This window comes from Manis pentadactyla, chromosome 11, assembly GCF_030020395.1.
Source record: "Manis pentadactyla isolate mManPen7 chromosome 11, mManPen7.hap1, whole genome shotgun sequence".
Classification (NCBI taxonomy): Eukaryota; Metazoa; Chordata; class Mammalia; order Pholidota; family Manidae; genus Manis; species Manis pentadactyla.
The window spans coordinates 80,307,483-80,326,429 of record NC_080029.1 but is presented as its reverse complement, the minus strand read 5'-3'; the positions used below and the strand labels follow the sequence as shown (position 1 = coordinate 80,326,429).

Here is an 18,947-nt window from a genome sequence, read left to right as displayed (position 1 = left end):
AACTTTTCAGACCACAAAGGCATAAAACTAGAAATAAACTGTACAAAGAAAGCAAAGAGGCTCACAAACACATGGAGGCTTAACAACACGCTCCTAAATAATCAATGGATCAATGACCAAATCAAAATGGAGATCCAGCAATATATGGAAACAAATGACAACAACAACACTAAGCCCCAACTTCTGTGGGACGCAGCAAAAGCAGTCTTAAGAGGAAAGTATATAGCAATCCAAGCATATTTAAAAAAGGAAGAGCAATCCCAAATGAATGGTCTAATGTCACAATTATCGAAATTGGAAAAAGAAGAACAGATGAGGCCTAAGGTCAGCAGAAGGAGGGACATAATAAAGATCAGAGAAGAAATAAATAAAATTGAGAAGAATAAAACAATAGCAAAAATCAATGAAACCAAGAGCTGGTTCTTTGAGAAAATAAACAAAATAGATAAGCCTCTAGCCAGACTTATTAAGAAGAAAAGAGAGTCAACACAAATCAACAGTATCAGAAATGAGAAAGGAAAAATCACGACGGACCCCACAGAAATGCAAAGAATTATTGGAGAATTCTATGAAAACCTATATGCTAACAAGCTGGGAAACCTAGGAGAAATGGACAACTTCCTAGAAAAATATAACCTTCCAAGATTGACCCAGGAAGAAACAGAAAATCTAAACAGACCAATTACCAGCAACGAAATTGAAGCGGTAATCAAAAAACTACCAAAGAACAAAACTCCCGGCCCAGATGGATTTACCTCGGAATTTTATCAGACATACAGGGAAGACATAATACCCATTCTCCTTAGAGTTTTCCAAAAAATAGAGGAGGAGGGGATACTCCCAAACTCATTCTATGAAGCTAACATCACCCTAATACCAAAACCAGGCAAAGACCCCACCAAAAAAGAAAACTACAGACCAATATCCCTGATGAACGTAGATGCAAAAATACTCAACAAAATATTAGCAAACCGAATTCAAAAATACATCAAAAGGATCATACACCATGACCAAGTGGGATTCATCCCAGGGATGCAAGGATGGTACAACATTAGAAAGTCCATCAACATCATCCACCACATCAACAAAAAGAAAGACAAAAACCACATGATCATCTCCATAGATGCTGAAAAAGCATTTGACAAAGTTCAACATCCATTCATGTTAAAAACTCTCAGCAAAATGGGAATAGAGGGCAAGTACCTCAACATAATAAAGGCCATCTATGATAAACCCACAGCCAACATTATATTGAACAGCGAGAAGCTGAAAGCATTTCCGCTGAGATCAGGAACTAGACAGGGATGCCCACTCTCTCCACTGTTATTTAACATAGTACTGGAGGTCCTAGCCACGGCAATCAGACAAAATAAAGAAATACAAGGAATCCAGATTGGTAAAGAAGAAGTTAAACTGTCACTATTTGCAGATGACATGATACTGTACATAAAAAGCCCTAAAGACTCCACCCCAAAACTACTAGAACTGATATCGGAATACAGCAAAGTTGCAGGATACAAAATCAACACACAGAAATCTGTGGCTTTCCTGTATACTAACAATGAACCAACAGAAAGAGAAATCAGGAAAACAACTCCATTCACAATTGCATCAAAAAAAATAAAATACCTAGGAATAAACCTAACCAAAGAAGTGAAAGACTTATACTCTGAAAACTACAAGTCACTCTTAAGAGAAATTAAAGGGGACACTAACAGATGGAAACTCATCCCATGCTCGTGGCTAGGAAGAATTAATATCGTCAAAATGGCCATCCTGCCCAAAGCAATATACAGATTTGATGCAATCCCTATGAAACTACCAGCAACATTCTTCAATGAACTGGAACAAATAATTCAAAAATTCATATGGAAACACAAAAGACCCCGAATAGCCAAAGCAATCCTGAGAAAGAAGAATAAAGTAGGGGGGATCTCACTCCCCAACTTCAAGCTCTACTATAAAGCCATAGTAATCAAGACAATTTGGTACTGGCACAAGAGCAGAGCCACAGACCAATGGAACAGACTAGAGAATCCAGACATTAACCCAGACATATATGGTCAATTAATATTTGATAAAGGAGCCATGGACATACAATGGCAAAATGACAGTCTCTTCAACAGGTGGTGCTGGCAAAACTGGACAGCTACATGTAGGAGAATGAAACTGGACCATTGTCTAACCCCATATACAAAAGTAAACTCAAAATGGATCAAAGACCTGAATGTAAGCCATGAAACCATTAAACTCTTGGAAGAAAACATAGGCAAAAACCTCTTAGACATAAACATGAGTGACCTCTTCTTGAACATATCTCCCCGGGCAAGGAAAACAACAGCAAAAATGAGTAAGTGGGACTATATTAAGCTGAAAAGCTTCTGTACAGCAAAAGACACCATCAATAGAACAAGAAGGATCCCTACAGTATGGGAGAATATATTTGAAAATGACACATCCGATAAAGGCTTGACGTCCAGAATATATAAGGAGCTCACACGCCTCAACAAACAAAAAACAAATAACCCAATTAAAAAATGGGCAGAGGAACTGAACAGACAGTTCTCCAAAAAAGAAATACAGATGGCCAACAGACACATGAAAAGATGCTCCACATCGCTAATTATCAGAGAAATGCAAATTAAAACTACAATGAGGTATCACCTCACACCAGTAAGGATGGCTGCCATCCAAAAGACAAACAACAACAAATGTTGGCGAGGCTGTGGAGAAAGGGGAACCCTCCTACACTGCTGGTGGGAATGTAAGTTAGTTCAACCATTGTGGAAAGCAGTATGGAGGTACATCAAAATGCTCAAAACAGACTTACCATTTGACCCAGGAATTCCACTCCTAGGAATTTACCCTAAGAACGCAGCAATCAAGTTTGAGAAAGACAGATGCACCCCTATGTTTATTGCAGCACTATTTACAATAGCCAAGAATTGGAAGCAACCTAAATGTCCATCAATAGATGAATGGATAAAGAAGATGTGGTACATATACACAATGGAATACTACTCAGCCATAAGAAAAGGGCAAATCCAATCATTTGCAGCAACATGGATGGAGCTGGAGGGTATTATGCTCAGTGAAACAAGCCAAGTGGAGAAAGAGAAATACCAAATGATTTCACTTATCTGTGGAATATAAGAACAAAGGAAAAACTGAAGGAACAAAACAGCAGCAGAATCACAGAACTCAAGAATGGACTAACAGGTACCAAAGGGAAAGGGACTGGGGAGGATGGGTGGGTAGGGAGGGATAAGGGGGGGAGAAGTAGGGGGGTATTAAGATTAACATGCATCGGGGGGTAGGAGAAAAGGGAGGGCTGTACAACACAGAGAAGGCAAGTAGTAATTCTACAACATTTTGCTATGCTGATGGACAATGTCTGTAAAGGGGTTTATAGGGGAGACCTGGTATAGGGGAGAGCCTAGTAAGCATAATATTCGTCATGTAAGTGTAGATTAGTGATACCAAAAACAAAGAAAAAAAAAAGGGCAGTTCCTGTGTGGTAACCTCCAACGAGTTCTACACAAGGGTATAAAGGGCATATAAAAGTGTAGGCAAAGGGTCTGTTTGTGTTTATACAGAGGATCAAAGCCTAATTGGGCTACCCGGAAAATGAACTAAGATACGATATGAAAAAGAACTTCCAACATCAGCACTCTCTGGAAGACTCATGCCAGAAGATGATCATCAAAAAACCCCAACAAAGATCCACGCACTGCTACAGCTGTAGATGCACTCATCCCACCCGTTCCTGGACTTGCCATGGGAATGAGGAAGGAGATATCTAAACTGGCCTGTGCATACAGTAAAACAACAAATTTGACTGGATCTATAGTGTTGGAACTCAACCAAGAATTTGGAGAACTGCAAATTGTAGCGCTCCAAAGTCTTACAACTACAGACTATTTACTGTTAAAAGAACATATGGCATGTGAACAGTCCCCAGGAATGGGTTGTTTTAATTTGTCTGATTTCTCTCAGACTGTTCAAGTTCAGTTGGACAATATCCACCATGTCATAGATAAGTTTTCACAAATGCCTAAGGTGCCTAACTGGTTTTCTTGGTTTCACTGGACATGGCTGGTAATTACAGATATGCTTTGGTTATGTAACTATACTCCTATTATGTTAATGTGTGTGCGCAATTTAAGTAGTAGCTTAAAACCTATTCATGCTGAAGTACTCTACAAGAAGATATGCCAAAGAGATAATCAATCTTCCCATGTTTTCTTCCGCCTGCTACTTCTATAGCTTTTCTTCTTCCTTCCTAATTACAACCCTTAAATAGAATTCATGCCTCATATCAAATTTACCAAGTATCATAATTCTTCCAAGTGGTAAAGATACCTCAAGACAAATGCTGGGCATAGAAGCCACAGGGCATAAATATGCAAAGATGTAAAAAGCTAACCTTTTCAAACAATAAGGCTTCTCTCTCACTTACCAACTTCACATTTCCCTGTATGGCCCCGGAAGATGACTGGTTAGCCAGAGACGGGTAAGATTCCTCAAGGGAGGAACAACCTAAGACAGGCACAGTCGCAGGGGGGCCATCAGGTGAGAAATTGGGGATCAACAGAGGTGAGGCTTAGAACCTCACCCCCCCTGTTCTGAGAGAAATCTTCTGCATACGTGGATGTTTTATTGCCCTGGTCTAGCTTGGATTAACACATAGTCTACAGGCACACACCTGATCATCTACATTTGCTCTCTTACAACACTAAACTATGTTTTCTACCTTTATCTTGTATCTACCTACCACTTCAGCATTTTATTAAAAATAATAATAATAAAGAGAGAAATGTAGTATCCACACATAAATCAAGTATAAAAACCAAATGAGTATTCATATTTGAACTGACTGTTTAGAGTTCATAATGCATGAGCAAAACTGAAAGTTTCTGTGATGACTGCCCTTGTACTATTCACTATATAACTTATTCATTATGTAAGAATTTGTTCTCCATATAAGAACTTGTTTGTTATACCTCAGAAGATTGGAGACTGACGAAAATTAGGCTTGGGGTGGATTAATGATTGTGCATTGAGCATTGACTCCCCTATACAGAATTTTATTGTCGTTAACAATCATTTGATCAATAAATATGAGAGATGCCCTCACAAAAAAAAAAAAAAAAAAAAAGGACAGACTTCCAATGGTAAAATAAATAAGTAACCGGGATGTAATGTATAGCATAAGGAATATAGTCAAGATAATGTAACAGCTTGGTAGGGTGATAGCTGGAACGTAGAATTATGTATATAGATGTTCTACCACTGTGTTGTACACTTGAAACTAATGTAATGTAATACTGTGCGTCAACTACCCTTCAATAAAAAAATAATTATTAAAAAAAAAAAAAAAAAGTTGTTTAACAAAATTCAACATCCTGTCATAACAGAAACACTCAACAAACAAGGAATAGATGGAAACTACCTCAACATAATTATGATTATATATGGAGAAACAGGGAACATCATTCTCAATAGTTAAAAAAACTAAAAGCATTTCCTCTGAAATCAAGAACAAAACAAGGATTCCCAGTCTCACCACTTCTATTCAACATATTATTGAAGTCCTAACCAGAGCAATTAGGCAAGAAAAGGGAATAGAAAGTACCTAAATTGGAAAGGAAAAAGTAAAATTATCTCTGTTCCCACATGACATGTTTTTTTTTGTAGAAAATCCTAAAGATTACACACACATACACACACAAACACCTTGAACTTAAAAACAAATTCAGCAAAGTTTCAGGATGCAAAATCAACAAACAATAATTAGTTGCAGTTTTATACACTAACCATGAACAACCTAAAAAGGAAATAAAGTAACAGTTTAATTTATAATGGCATCAAAAATAATAAAATACTCAGGATTAAACTTAATCAAAAAAATCAAAAGATTTATACACTGTTACTGAAAAAATTAAGGAAGACACAAATAAATAAATAGACATCCATGTTCATGGATTGCAAGACTTAATATTAAGATGTTAAAACACCCAACATGATTTACAGATTCAGTGCAATTCCTATCAAATCCCAATGACATTTATTACAGAAATAGAAAAATCCATCCTAAAATTCATATGGAATCTCAAAGGACTGCAAAAAGTCCAAACATACAAAATAATTAAGTTGGATCTTTATCATATACCATATTCAAAAATTAATTCCAAATGAATCGAAGACCTAAAACACATAGAAGAAACATAGGGGAAAGCCTCATGATATTATATTTGCCAGTGATTTCTTAGTGACACAAAAACCACAAGCAACAAAAATAAAAATAGATAAATTGGACTACATGATAATTAAAAGCTTCTGTGCATCAAAGGACACTATCAACAGGATGAAAAGGCAACTCACAGAATGGGAGAAAATATATGCAAATCATATCCATCAAAAGGGATTTATAGGGGCGGAGCGAAGATGGAGGCATGGGTAGAGCAGTGGAAATCTCCTCCCAAAACCATATATATTATTGAAAATACAACAAATACAACTATTCCTAAAACAGAGACCAGAAGACACAGGAAAACAGCCAGACTACATCCACACCTGCGAGAACCCAGTGCCTCGCAAAGGGGGTAAGATACAAGCCACAGCCCAGCGGGACCTCAGTGCCCCTCACCCCAGCTTCCTGCCGGAAGACAGGAGTCAGAGGGGAGAGGGAGAGGGAGCCCAGGACTGCTATATAGCCAGCCCTAGCCATCCACACAGAGAGTGCAGACACACAGTGCATGGTGTGCTGGATACTAGGGAAACAGGACAGTAAAACCTGTGAGTGGTTGCCCGCAGCCAGCACCCCTGGGACAAAAGGAAAGCGAGTGCCCTTTGAAAATCTTAAAGGGACAGGGGCCTCACAGCTGCATGGAAGCACCCCAGAGCAATCAGCCCAGTAACTGGAAATTCCAGGGAACTCCAGGTACCCCAACACCCTGGGCAGCAGCACAGCTCGGAGGCCCCTCACAGAGATAAACAGCCTCCCGCCCATTCCCCCTCTGGCGCGACTCTGCCATAGTGGCAGCAGCCACACCCACAGAAACTGGGCAGAGCTTCTTCCAGAGTGGCTGGGCAAGAACCAGACACCCCGTCTCCATGCAACTGCCCAGTACAAACCGCTAGGGGTCGCTGTCCCAGGAGAGGAAGGCCACAAACTAGCAAGAAGGAATGTTCTCCCAGCTGATAGTTGTGCCAACTCCCCACAACTACCTCTATTGCCATGAAAAAGCAGAAGAATTTGATCCAGACCAAAACCACAGAGTCAACCCCTGAGAAGGAGATAGATCTAACCAATCATCCTGGAAAAGAATTCAAAATAAAGGTCATAAACATGCTGATAGATATTCAGAGAAATATGCAAGAGCTAAGGTATGAAGTCCGGAAGGAGATTACAGAAATGAAACAATCTCTGGAAGGATTTAAGAGCAGACTGGATGAGGTGCAAGAGGCTGTTAATGGAATAGAAATCAGAGAACAGGAACACAGAGAAGCTGACACAGAGAGAGATAAAAGGATCTCCAGGAATGAAACAATATTAAGAGAACTGTGCGACCAATCCAAAAGTAACAATATCCACACTATAGGGTACCAGAAGAAGAAGAAGAGACAGAAAAAGGGATAGAAAGTGTCTTTGAAGAAATAATTGCTGAAAACTTCCCCAAACTGGGGGAGGAAATAGTAGCTCAGACCATGGAAGCACAAAGAACTCCCAACAGAAGGAACTCAAGGAGAACAACACCAAGACACATAATGATTAAAATGCCAAAATCAAGGACAAGGACAGAGTTTTAAAGGCAGCCAGAGAGAGAAAACAGGTCACCTATGAAGGAAAACCCATCAGGCTATCATCAGACTTCTCAACAGAAACCCTACAGGCCAGAAGAGAATGGCATGATATATTTAATGCAATGAAACAGAAGGGCCTTGAACCAAGAATACTGTATTCAGCATGATTATCATTTAAATATGAAGGAGGGATTAAACAATTCCCAGACAGGCAAAAGTTGAGGGAATTTGCCTCCCACAAACCACCTCTACAGGGTATTTTAGAGGGACTGCTCTAGATGGAAGCACTCCTAAGACTAAATAGATGTCACCAGAGAAAATAAAATCACAGGAGAGAAAGCAGACCAACCAAATACTAACTAAAGGCAGAAAATAAAATCAACTACCCACAAAAGCAGTTAAAGGAAACAGAAAAGAGCACAGAATAAAACACCTAACATATAAAGAATGGAGGAGAAGGAATAAGAAGGGAGAGAAATAAAGAATCACCAGACACTGTTTATAATTGCTCAATAAGCGAGTTAAGTTAGAAAGTAAGATAGTAAAGAAGCTAACCTTGAACCTTTGTTAACCACTAATCTAATGCCTGCAATGGCAATAAGTACGTATCTTTCAATAATCATTCTAAATGTAAATGGACTGAATGCACCAATCAAAAGACACAGAGTAATAGAATGGATAAAAAAGCAAGACCCATCTATATGCTGCTTACAAGAAACTCACCTCAAACCCAAAGACATGTACAGACTAAAAGTCAAGGGATGGAAAAACATATTTCAAGCAAACAACAGTAAGAAGAAAGCAGGGGTTGCAGTACTAATATCAGACAAAATAGACTTCAAAACAAAGAAAGTAACAAGAGATAAAGAAGGACATTAAATAATAATAAAGTGCTCAGTCCAACAAGAGGATATAGCCATTATAAATATATATGCATCCAACAAAGGAGCACCAGCATATGTGAAACAAATACTAACATAACTAAAAGAGGAAATAGAATGCAATGCATTCATTTTAGGAGACTTCAACATGCCACTCACTCCAAAGGATAGATCCACCAGACAGAAGATAAGAACATAGAGGCACTGAACAACACACTAGAACACATGGACCTAATAGACATCTATAGAACTCTACATCCAAAAGAAATGGGATGCACATTCTTCTCAAGTGCACATGGAACATTCTCCAGAATAGACCACATATGAGGCCACAAAAAGAGCCTCAGTAAATTCCAAAAGATTGAAATCCTACCAACCAAGTTCTCAGACCAAAGAGGTATAAAACTAGAACTAAATTGTACAAAGAAAACAAAAAGGCCCACAAACACATGGAGGCTTAACAACATGCTCCTAAATAATCAATGGATCAATGACCAAATTAAAATAGAGATCAAGCAATATATGGAAACAAATGACAACAACAACACAAAGCCCCAACTTCTGTGGGATGCAGCAAAAGCAGTTTTAAGAAGAAAGCATATAGCAATCCAGGCCTACTTAAAGAAGGAAGAACAATCCCAAATGAATAGTCTAATGTCACAATTATCGAAATTGGAAAAAGAAGAACAAACGAAGCCTAAAGTCAGCAGAAGGAATGACATAATAAAGATCAGAGAAGAAATAAATAAAATTGAGAAGAATAAAACAATAGAAAAAAATCATTGAAACCAAGAGCTGGTTCTTTGAGAAAATAAACAAAATAGACAAGCCCGTAGCCAGACTTATTAAGAGAAAAGAAAATCTACATACATCAACAAAATCAGAAATGAGAAAGGAAAAATCAAGACGGACCCCACAGAAATACAAAGAATTATTATAGAATACTACAAAAAACTATATGCTAGCAAGCTGGAAAACCTAGAAGAAATGGACAACTTCCTAGAAAAATGCAACCTCCCAAGACCGACCAAGGAAGAAACAGAAAATCTAAACAGACCAATTACCAGCAAAGAAATTGAAGCAGTAATTGAAAAACTACACAAGAGCAAAACTCCCAGGACAGAAGGATTTACCACAGAGTTTTATCAGACACACAGAGAAGACATAATACCCATTCTCCTTAAGGTTTTCAAAAAAATAAAGGAGGAGGGAACACTTCCAGACTCATTCTATGAAGCAAGCATCACCCAAATACCAAAACCAGGCAAAGACCCCACCAAAAAAGAAAATTACAGACCAATATCCCTGATGAACATAGATGCAAAAATACTCAACAAAACATTAGTGAACTTAATTCCAAAACATATCAAAAGAATCATACACCATGACCAAGTGAGATTCATCCCAGGGATGCAAGGATGGTACAACATTCAAAAATCCATCAACATCATCCATCATATAAACAAAAAGAAGGACAAAAATCACATGATCATCTCCATAGATGCTGAAAAAGCATTTGACAAAATTCAACATCTATTCATGATAAAAATTCTCAACAAAATGGGTATAGAGGGCAAGTACCTCAACATAATAAAGGCCATATATGATAAACCCACAGCTAACATCATACTGAACAGCGAGAAGCTGAAAGCTTTTCCTCTGAGATCGGGAACAAGACAGGGATGCCCACTCTCCCCACTGTTATTTAACATAGTATTGGAGGTCCTAGCCATGGCAATTAGACAAAACAAAGAAATACAAGGATGCCAGACTGGTAAGGAAGAAGTTAAACTGTCACTATTTGCAGATGACATGATATTGTACATAAAAAAACCTAAAGACTCCACTCCAAAACTACTAGAACTGATATAAGAATACAGCAAAGTTGCAGGATACAAAATTAACACACAGAAATCTGGCTTTCCTATACACTAACAATGAACCAATAGAAAGAGAAATAAGGAAAACAATTCCATTCACAATTGCATCAAAATGAATTCAAATACCTAGGAATAAACCAAACCAAGGAAGTGAAAGACCTATACCCTGAAAAATATAAGACACTCTGAAGAGAAATTAAAGAGGACACTAACAAATGGAAACTCATCCCATGCTCTTGGCTAGGAAGAATTGATATCGTCAAAATGGCCATCCTGCCCAAAGCAATATACAGATCTGATGTAATCCCTACCAAATTACCAACAGCACTCTTCAACAAACTGAAACAAATAGTTCAAAAATTCATATGGAACCACCAAAGATCCCAAATAGCCAAAGCAATCCTGAGGAGGAAGAATAAAGTAGGGGGGGGATATCTCTCCCCAACTTCAAGCTCTACTACAAAGCCACAGTAATCAAGACAATTTGGTACTGGCACAAGAACAGAGCCACAGACCAGTGGAACAGAATAGAGACTCCAGACCTTAACCCAAACATATATGGTCAATTAATATATGATAAAGGAGCCATGGACATACAATGGGGAAATGACAGCGTCTTCAACAGTTGGTGTTGGCAAAACTGGACAGCTACATGTAAGAGAATGAAACTGGATCATTGTCTAACCCTAAACACAAATGTAAATTCGAAATGGATCAAAGACCTGAACATAAGTCATGAAACCATAAAACTCTTAGAAAAAAACATAGGCAAAAATCTCTTGGACATAAACATCAGTGACTTCTTCATGAACATATCTCCCCAGGCAAGGGAAACAAAAGCAAAAATGAACAAGTGGGACTATATCAAACTGAAAAGCTTCTGTACAGCAAAGAACACCATCAATAGAACAAAAAGACATCCTACAGTGTGGGAGAATATATTCATAAATGACAGATCCGATAAAGGGTTGACATCCAAAATATAGAAAGAGCTCACACACCTCAACAAACAAAAAGCAAATAATCCAATTAAAATATGGGCAAAGGAGCTGAACAAACAGTTCTCCAAAGAAGAAATTCAGATGGCCAACAGACACATGAAAATATACTCCACATCGCTAGTCATCAGAGAGATGCAAATTAAAACCACAATGAGATATCACCTCACACCAATAAAGATCACCACCATCCAAAAGACAAATAAAAACAAATGTTGGCAACGTTGTGCAGAAAGGGGAACCCTCCTACACTGCTGGTGGGAATGTAAATTAGTTCAACCACTATGGAAAGCAGTATGGAGGTTCCTCAGAAAGCTCAAAATAGAAATACCATTTGACCCAGGAATTCCACTTCTAGGAATTTACCCTAAGAATGCAGCAGCCCAATTGAAAAAGACAGATGCACCCCTATGTTTATTGCAGCACTATTTACAAGAGCCAAGAAATGGAAGCAACCTAAGTGTCCATAAGTAGATGAATGGATAAAGAAGATGTGGTACATATACACAATGGAATATTATTCAACCATAAGAAGAAAACAAATCCTACAATTTGCAACAACATGGATGGAGCTAGAGGGTATTATTCTCAGTGAAATAAGCCAGGCAGAGAAAGACAAATACCAAATGACTTCACTCATATGTGGAGTATAAGAACAAAGAAAAACTGAAAGAGCAAAACAGCAGCAGAATCACAGAACCCAAGAATGGACTAACATTTATCCAAGGGAAAGGGACTGGGGAGGATGGGAGGGGAGGGAGGGACAAGGGCTGGGAAAAAGAAAGGGTGTATTACAATTAGCATGTATAATGTGGGGGAAGGCATAGGGAGGGATGTGCAACACAGAAAAGACAAGTAGCGATTCTACAACATCTTACTACGCTGATGGACAGTGATTGTAATGGGTTTTGTGGGGGGGACTTGGTGAAGGAGGGACCCCAGTAAACATAATGTTCTTCATGTAATTGTAGATTAATGATAACAAAATTTTAAAAAATGGGATTTATATCCAAAATATATAAGAACCTATAACTCAACAACAACAAAGAAAAACAATTTAAAAATTAGCAATAGTCTTGAATAAAACAAATGTCTTCTTCAAAGAAGGTATACAAATAGCCAATAAGCACATGGAAAGATGCCCAACATCACTAATCATTAGGGAAAAGCAAATCAAAACTACAATTAGACATACTCATTAAAATGGTTATTACTTTAAAAATTAAGAAGTTGTGAGCATGTGGAGAAATTAGAGTATTTGTGTATTGTGCTGGCAAGAATGTTAAATGATTCAGTCCCTGTGGAGAAATTGTATGACAGATCCTTAAAAAAAATTAAGCACATTAACCTCACTTTTAAGTATATGCCAAAAGAACTGAATGCAGGAAAAAGAACAAATATTTGTATACAATAGCCAAGAGGTGGAAGCAAAAAAATGTCCTTCAACATATGAATGGATAAACAAAATTTTGTGCACACCAACAAGGAAATATTACTCAGCATTGAAAAGGAAAGAAATTGTGACACATGTTACTACATGGGTGAACCTTGAAGACATTATGCTAGATGAAATAAGCCAGTTACAAAAAGACAAATTGTGTGTGATTCCACTTAGATGAGGGTACCTAGACTAGTGAAACTCATAGAGACAGAAAGTAGTGTGGTTGTTGTCAGGAGCTGTGGGAGAGTGGAATGGGAAGTCATCATATAACGGGTACAGAGTTTCACATCAAGACAGTGAAAAAGTTCTGGAAGCTGGTAGTGATGATGGTTGTATAACAATGTGAATGTACTTAATGCTACAGGACTGTACACTTAAAGATGGTTAAATGGCCATTTTTATGCTATATGTATTTTACCAAAATAAAAAAATACTTAAAAACCATCAAAAAATGTAATAGAGGAAAATGAAAGAATAAAAATACTTGAATATTCCAGAAGAAAAGAAGGGAGAAGAAATAAAGGAACAAAAAACACAGAGAAGAGAAAACAGCCTATCAGTAATTAAGGACTAGAAGCACAATTTTAAGATGTCAAGTATGTGAAGGAAACACTCTTAGTGAGTATAAACAATGTACTTTGGGAACATTCTCTGTATTTCATAGTGAAAAAAGACTTTTCTTGAAAAACAAAAAGAAATTCTCTGGAAATCCACACAAACATCTCACCATTGCCTTTAACACATTATTCCTGCCTTCATTCTGGGAGCCAATTTAACCTAAACAGTATGAAAACTGTGACAAGGAAAAGATATTACACCAAGCAGTCTTGAGGGAGTCATAAACCAGCCCAAGGGGAGCCTTAGACTTCACAAGAATAATCTCTCAAGCTGAAACTTAATTGCAACCTTGAGAACCTCAACAATTCTCCCTTCCCCTTCATACACCTGTACCCCTTTTTGAAATCTCATGAGGTTCATTCCTCACTTTTTTCAGCCTCTCTACAGCAAATGTAGCCAATACATAAAATTCACCTGCTGACCAAGACAAGTAAAAAATATGGGTCCCTGGGAGTGACTGAAGTCTCTTATGCAGCCTTTGATGAAAATATCAGTATGTCCGTTGAGGCCCACACCTCTAGGTCTGATTATAGAGCTATGCTTCTTTTCACTGGCTATCCTATTGCCCAAGAGAAGTACCCTCTTGCTTTAACTGTTTCTTTTGAGCACTTTAGGAAGGGAAGAAAGGCAGTTTCAGCAGTTAACTTTGTATATCCCAGGATTCTCAGGGTCAGGCCACAGGGTTTTGATTCCATGCAAAGGAAAGAGGCATCAATGAGAAGATACAGGCTTGGTGTTTATTCCAAGCTTTGTCCACACTTAGCCATATTATGAAGGGTAAGTAAGTTCTCCCTGTCTAGGTGTCACTGCTTTTTTTCCTAAGATATCTACAAATGAGCTCCAGTGGAATCTCATTTTAAGATTAATATATTTTTGCAAACTTTTGTGAGTTTTACGGATATGTGATTTCATCCATATTATCTCCAGTAACATAATAACGTTATGTTAAATGAGCTGTTGATTTCTGTGCCCAGCTACTCAGATCTCCATCAGCCTAACAATCCCTGAAGCTTCCTTGCACAATTCACAAAGGAATGCCTCATTATTCAGAAATTTGATAAATTACATAAATTGCTATTAGAAGTGTTGTGCTCTGTAACTGATTTTCTACACTGCTCCCAATTAAATATAACTTATTCCCACTTATTCTTAGGCACATCACAGGTAATATAATGCCCTTCCTTTAATCATTATTTTCTGCATCTTGAATTACATTAGCACTGCTATGTTGTAATGTCTCTTCCTTTATATCAGACCAAGTTGTATGTTTTTAAGAGCCAGAATCAATAAGAAGGTCAGTAAACTAAATCTGAGCAACCAAAGAAATGGCTTTGCTATGTGATACATTGGAACTGAGTGACTTTTTAATCTAGTCTTTTAGGTTCACTTCAATTTATTGTTTTTCATTTAGGTTTTTTAATGATTATGCTTAAAAAATTAACCTAATCACTTTGTAATCGTATTTGTTGGCAGTATTATTATTAACAAAAACACCTATGTATTTTTTCAGGTACTAGCATATTCCAGGAACTGTTCTAGGCATTTGTATTCAATAGTATACATAAAAGTTCTGAAGTACAGTTGTTAACTTGCCCAGGAACACAGTGTATCACACCATTTTTTACCCCAAATCAACGTGACATTATCATTTATTTTTCTCTAAGTACAGTGATGTACAGGACTACTGAATTAAGTATTACTGGATTGAGCCAATCAGTTGCGAACCTGATCCAGCTGTGTATGTCACTACAAAGATTGCCAGAGTGGGTGATTTCCTTCCTCACTAAACCATGTGCCTTCCTCTTAAAACTCCATTCTCAGACCCTCCTAAAGAGGCCCATCTTTCTTTCTGATTATATATGTAGCTGCTTCACTCCACTATTAGACCATCCAAACAAACAAAGCATTTACATTGATCTATGTGCCCAGGACATGTTTGAAAAACATTTGGGAGGGAAAAGCACCAGGACTTGGTGATTGATTGCATATGGGAGGTGACAGAATCAGAAAGAGACTTGAATGACTCTCAAGTTTCTGGATTTAGCAAATGCTAAACAGATTGGTGAACAGAGGGTACAGCCATTCACCAAGATGCAAGTACAAAAGGGGAAGAAGCTCTTGTGAAGGAAAAGATGGAACAAGGATTATAGGTTTGAAAATACAAAAAGGGGTAAATGACTAAGGAGGCTTTATACTTATAATGGACACTCAAACATGACAGGACATAAATCTAGGAGGGATTGGTGGCCACAGGTTTAAACATTACCTTGCTAAAGTTTGGTCAGAGTCACATAGAGTCTGCCCAGTGATGTTTAGATTAGGGGCTCAGTAATGGTGATGTTCATAAATTCAGGAGTTAACTTTTTAGTAGCAGGCTTGGCAAGTCTGAAATTCCTTCAGCCATTTATTCATTCAACCAGTGCCTACTATGCTCCAGAAACTCAGTCAACTGAGAATATAAAGATAAATTTAACATCATTCATGAATTGTAAAAGTTTTCAGATTAGAGGGAAATATACAAACACATGATTTAGTCAATATGGGCACACGTTGTAGTAGAGATATAAATAACATGCTATGGAAATTTATCTTATGTGTAATAGGGTTTTGATTTGATGGCTTTAGTAAATGATAGGTATCAAAAGGATTCCTAAAATCTTCACCATCAAAAACTAGGACATAATATACTGATTAGTCTAATTACTAGCTTTTTTAAATCAGAAGCTCACTTTATGGGTCAAGGACATTAAGATATATGTTTAAGAAAAATCTAAATCTATCTCTAGGGAGCTGATTAAATCTAAGACAATGCAGCCACTGAATTGATGATGTAGAGTTAGAGTTGTGACATGGAAAAAAACCTAAAATATATTAAGTTAAAAAACAGGCTATAAGATAGCATGTTTTGAAAAATCCCATTTTAGTTTTTAAAGGAGTGAGGAATATGATTCTCCAAAGAATAAAAATTTGTTTATTCTGGGAAGTGGGATTATTTTTAAATTTCTTGTCTGTTTCTGTATTTTTCATGTTCTTAATTATAAAAAACAAAAAATATATTTTTAATTTTGAAAATGAATTTTATTTTGATAAGGTAAATGTCACATTTATAATATTTGTAGCATTAATAAACTGAAATAACAAGGCAAAAGCATTTGAGATGATTTAAAATGTATTGAATAACAATGTTAAAAAATACCCTTGCATTTGGAGGTTTATTGAAAAATTTTTACATAAGGTTTGTGTATAACCAAAATTAAAGAAAAGAAAATATCATTTGTGCTCAACAATAAAAATTGAGCTTTTGCAACATTTAGAACTATGTTACATTTGTTTATTTGTTTGTTTGACTTTTGATAATTGACCTTTCCCAGCTTATTAAGATTCTGAGTTTACTGCAGGCAGACAGGTGAGGTTTTAGTCAGAAATGTTAACACTTATATTCTGCAATATGTAGACACCATAAGGACGAATCCTTTGAAGTAGCTGAACCATATATTTTGAAACAAATTATTTATTTTAATGAGAGTTTTGTGATAAAATTATTTTAAACACTGTTTGTTTAGGATAGTGGAGATTCAACTGACAAACTAAGTAGATTGAAATAAAAGTTTAACATCGATCAAGGAATATTATGAGGTAACTATTAACTCTCCACTCTCCAGAAAACTATTACTATGACCTCCCTTTTGGGTTTCTATGCTAGACTTATAATTCATTAACATGTTATGAGAGAGAATTAGCGTGAAGAGTTCAGAGGGCATTTACTGCTCTAGAGTATCTGAGAAGTCTGTCCAGTACTTTCTACTTGGGGAGAGATGTCGAAAAAATAGTTCTTCTACTCTTAATTCTTGGCTAAAAAGTTAACTCAAACTAAAAAGTTGTTCTATTAGAAAAATTAACTATGAGTGCAAGAAAGAAAAACAAACTGATAACCATAGCTTTCATAGAGTATAAAGCTTCTGAGTTCCCAAAATTTCAAAGGGATAAGAGGATTTTTTTTACCACAACCCTCTAATAAAGAAAATCCAAATAATGTAAAGATTCCATTGTGATGAATTCAAGTTTATTGAAATTTGGGACCATGAAGATTGTTGATTCATGGTTTTTAAATAAGACATAGGCGCTAATGGATAAGTTATTCTAAACTAATTGCCAAATAGCCAACATGTACCTTTCATAGGATTCCTACAAGTTTTCCAAGGAAACAAAACACCTTGTATAATGGTGCTTTCTTTCTTCTCTGCAGACCTGGGATTCACAAACAATTCAGCAACAAGCAGTGTGATGGAGTTTGTCCTACTAGGCTTCCCTGGTTGGCAGGAGTTGCCAAGTTTCCTCTTTTCACTGTTCTTTGGAATCTATATATTTACCATTATGGGAAATGGAACCATTGTCTGTGCTGTGAGGTTGGACCAACGGCTCCATACCCCAATGTATACTCTCCTAGGAAACTTTGCTTTCCTTGAAATCTGGTACGTTTCCTCCACGGTACCTGGTATGCTCATAAATTTCCTCTCAGAGACAAAAGACATCTCTTTTGTTGGCTGTTTCCTCCAGTTATATTTTTTTACTTCCCTTGGTACAACTGAGGTATATTTCCTCTGCATCATGGCATATGATCGGTATCTCGCTATCTGCCACCCATTGCACTACTCAACCATCATGACCCAACAGCTCTGCTGTATTTTGACATCTCTTTGCTGGGTGTTCAGGTTCCTTAGTTACTCTGTCTCCACTGTGCAGCTCTCACAACTGCCTTTCTGTGGGCCCAACACCATCAATCACTTTGTATGTGACATGGACCCACTGATGGCTCTGTCTTGTGCCCCAGCTCCTGTCACTGAGATGGTCTTCTATGTTCTGAGCTCCCTCATTATCATCGTCACTGTTCTGTACATTCTTGGCTCCTATACCCTTTTACTGATAGCTGTGTTAAAAGTCCCTTCAGCAGCTGGCAGGTGGAAGGCCTTTTCCACTTGTGGATCACATCTGATAGTGATGTGCTTGTTCTTTGGGACCCTTTTGGCAATGTATGTGAGCCCCACAGCTGATAACTCAGCTGAAATTCAGAAGATTTTGACTTTATTCTATACGGTGGTGACTCCCTTCTTAAACCCCCTGATTTACAGCTTACAAAACAAGGAAATGAAGGCTGCACTGAAGAAAGTCCTCAGGATAGAATGAACATAAATTAATGTACATGAGACCAAGCAAACCATTGTAGACACATAAACTATTAAGAAAGACTTGATTTACTACTGTTAATTCTCCTATGCACACTTTAAAGATAATATTTCTCCGTGGGGTCCCTCACTGTTTTACT

General features: G+C 37.3%; 1 protein-coding gene across 1 annotated transcript; it reads left to right on the top strand.

Moving 5' to 3' along the window:
• Positions 1 to 11,828: 11,828 nt before the first annotated feature.
• Positions 11,829 to 18,808, top strand: LOC118909887 (olfactory receptor 11H4-like). The gene is given in 2 exon segments (XM_036880661.2): positions 11,829 to 11,859; positions 17,895 to 18,808. Coding segments are annotated over 2 exon segments (945 nt in total).
• The last annotated feature ends 139 nt before the right edge of the window (positions 18,809 to 18,947 follow it).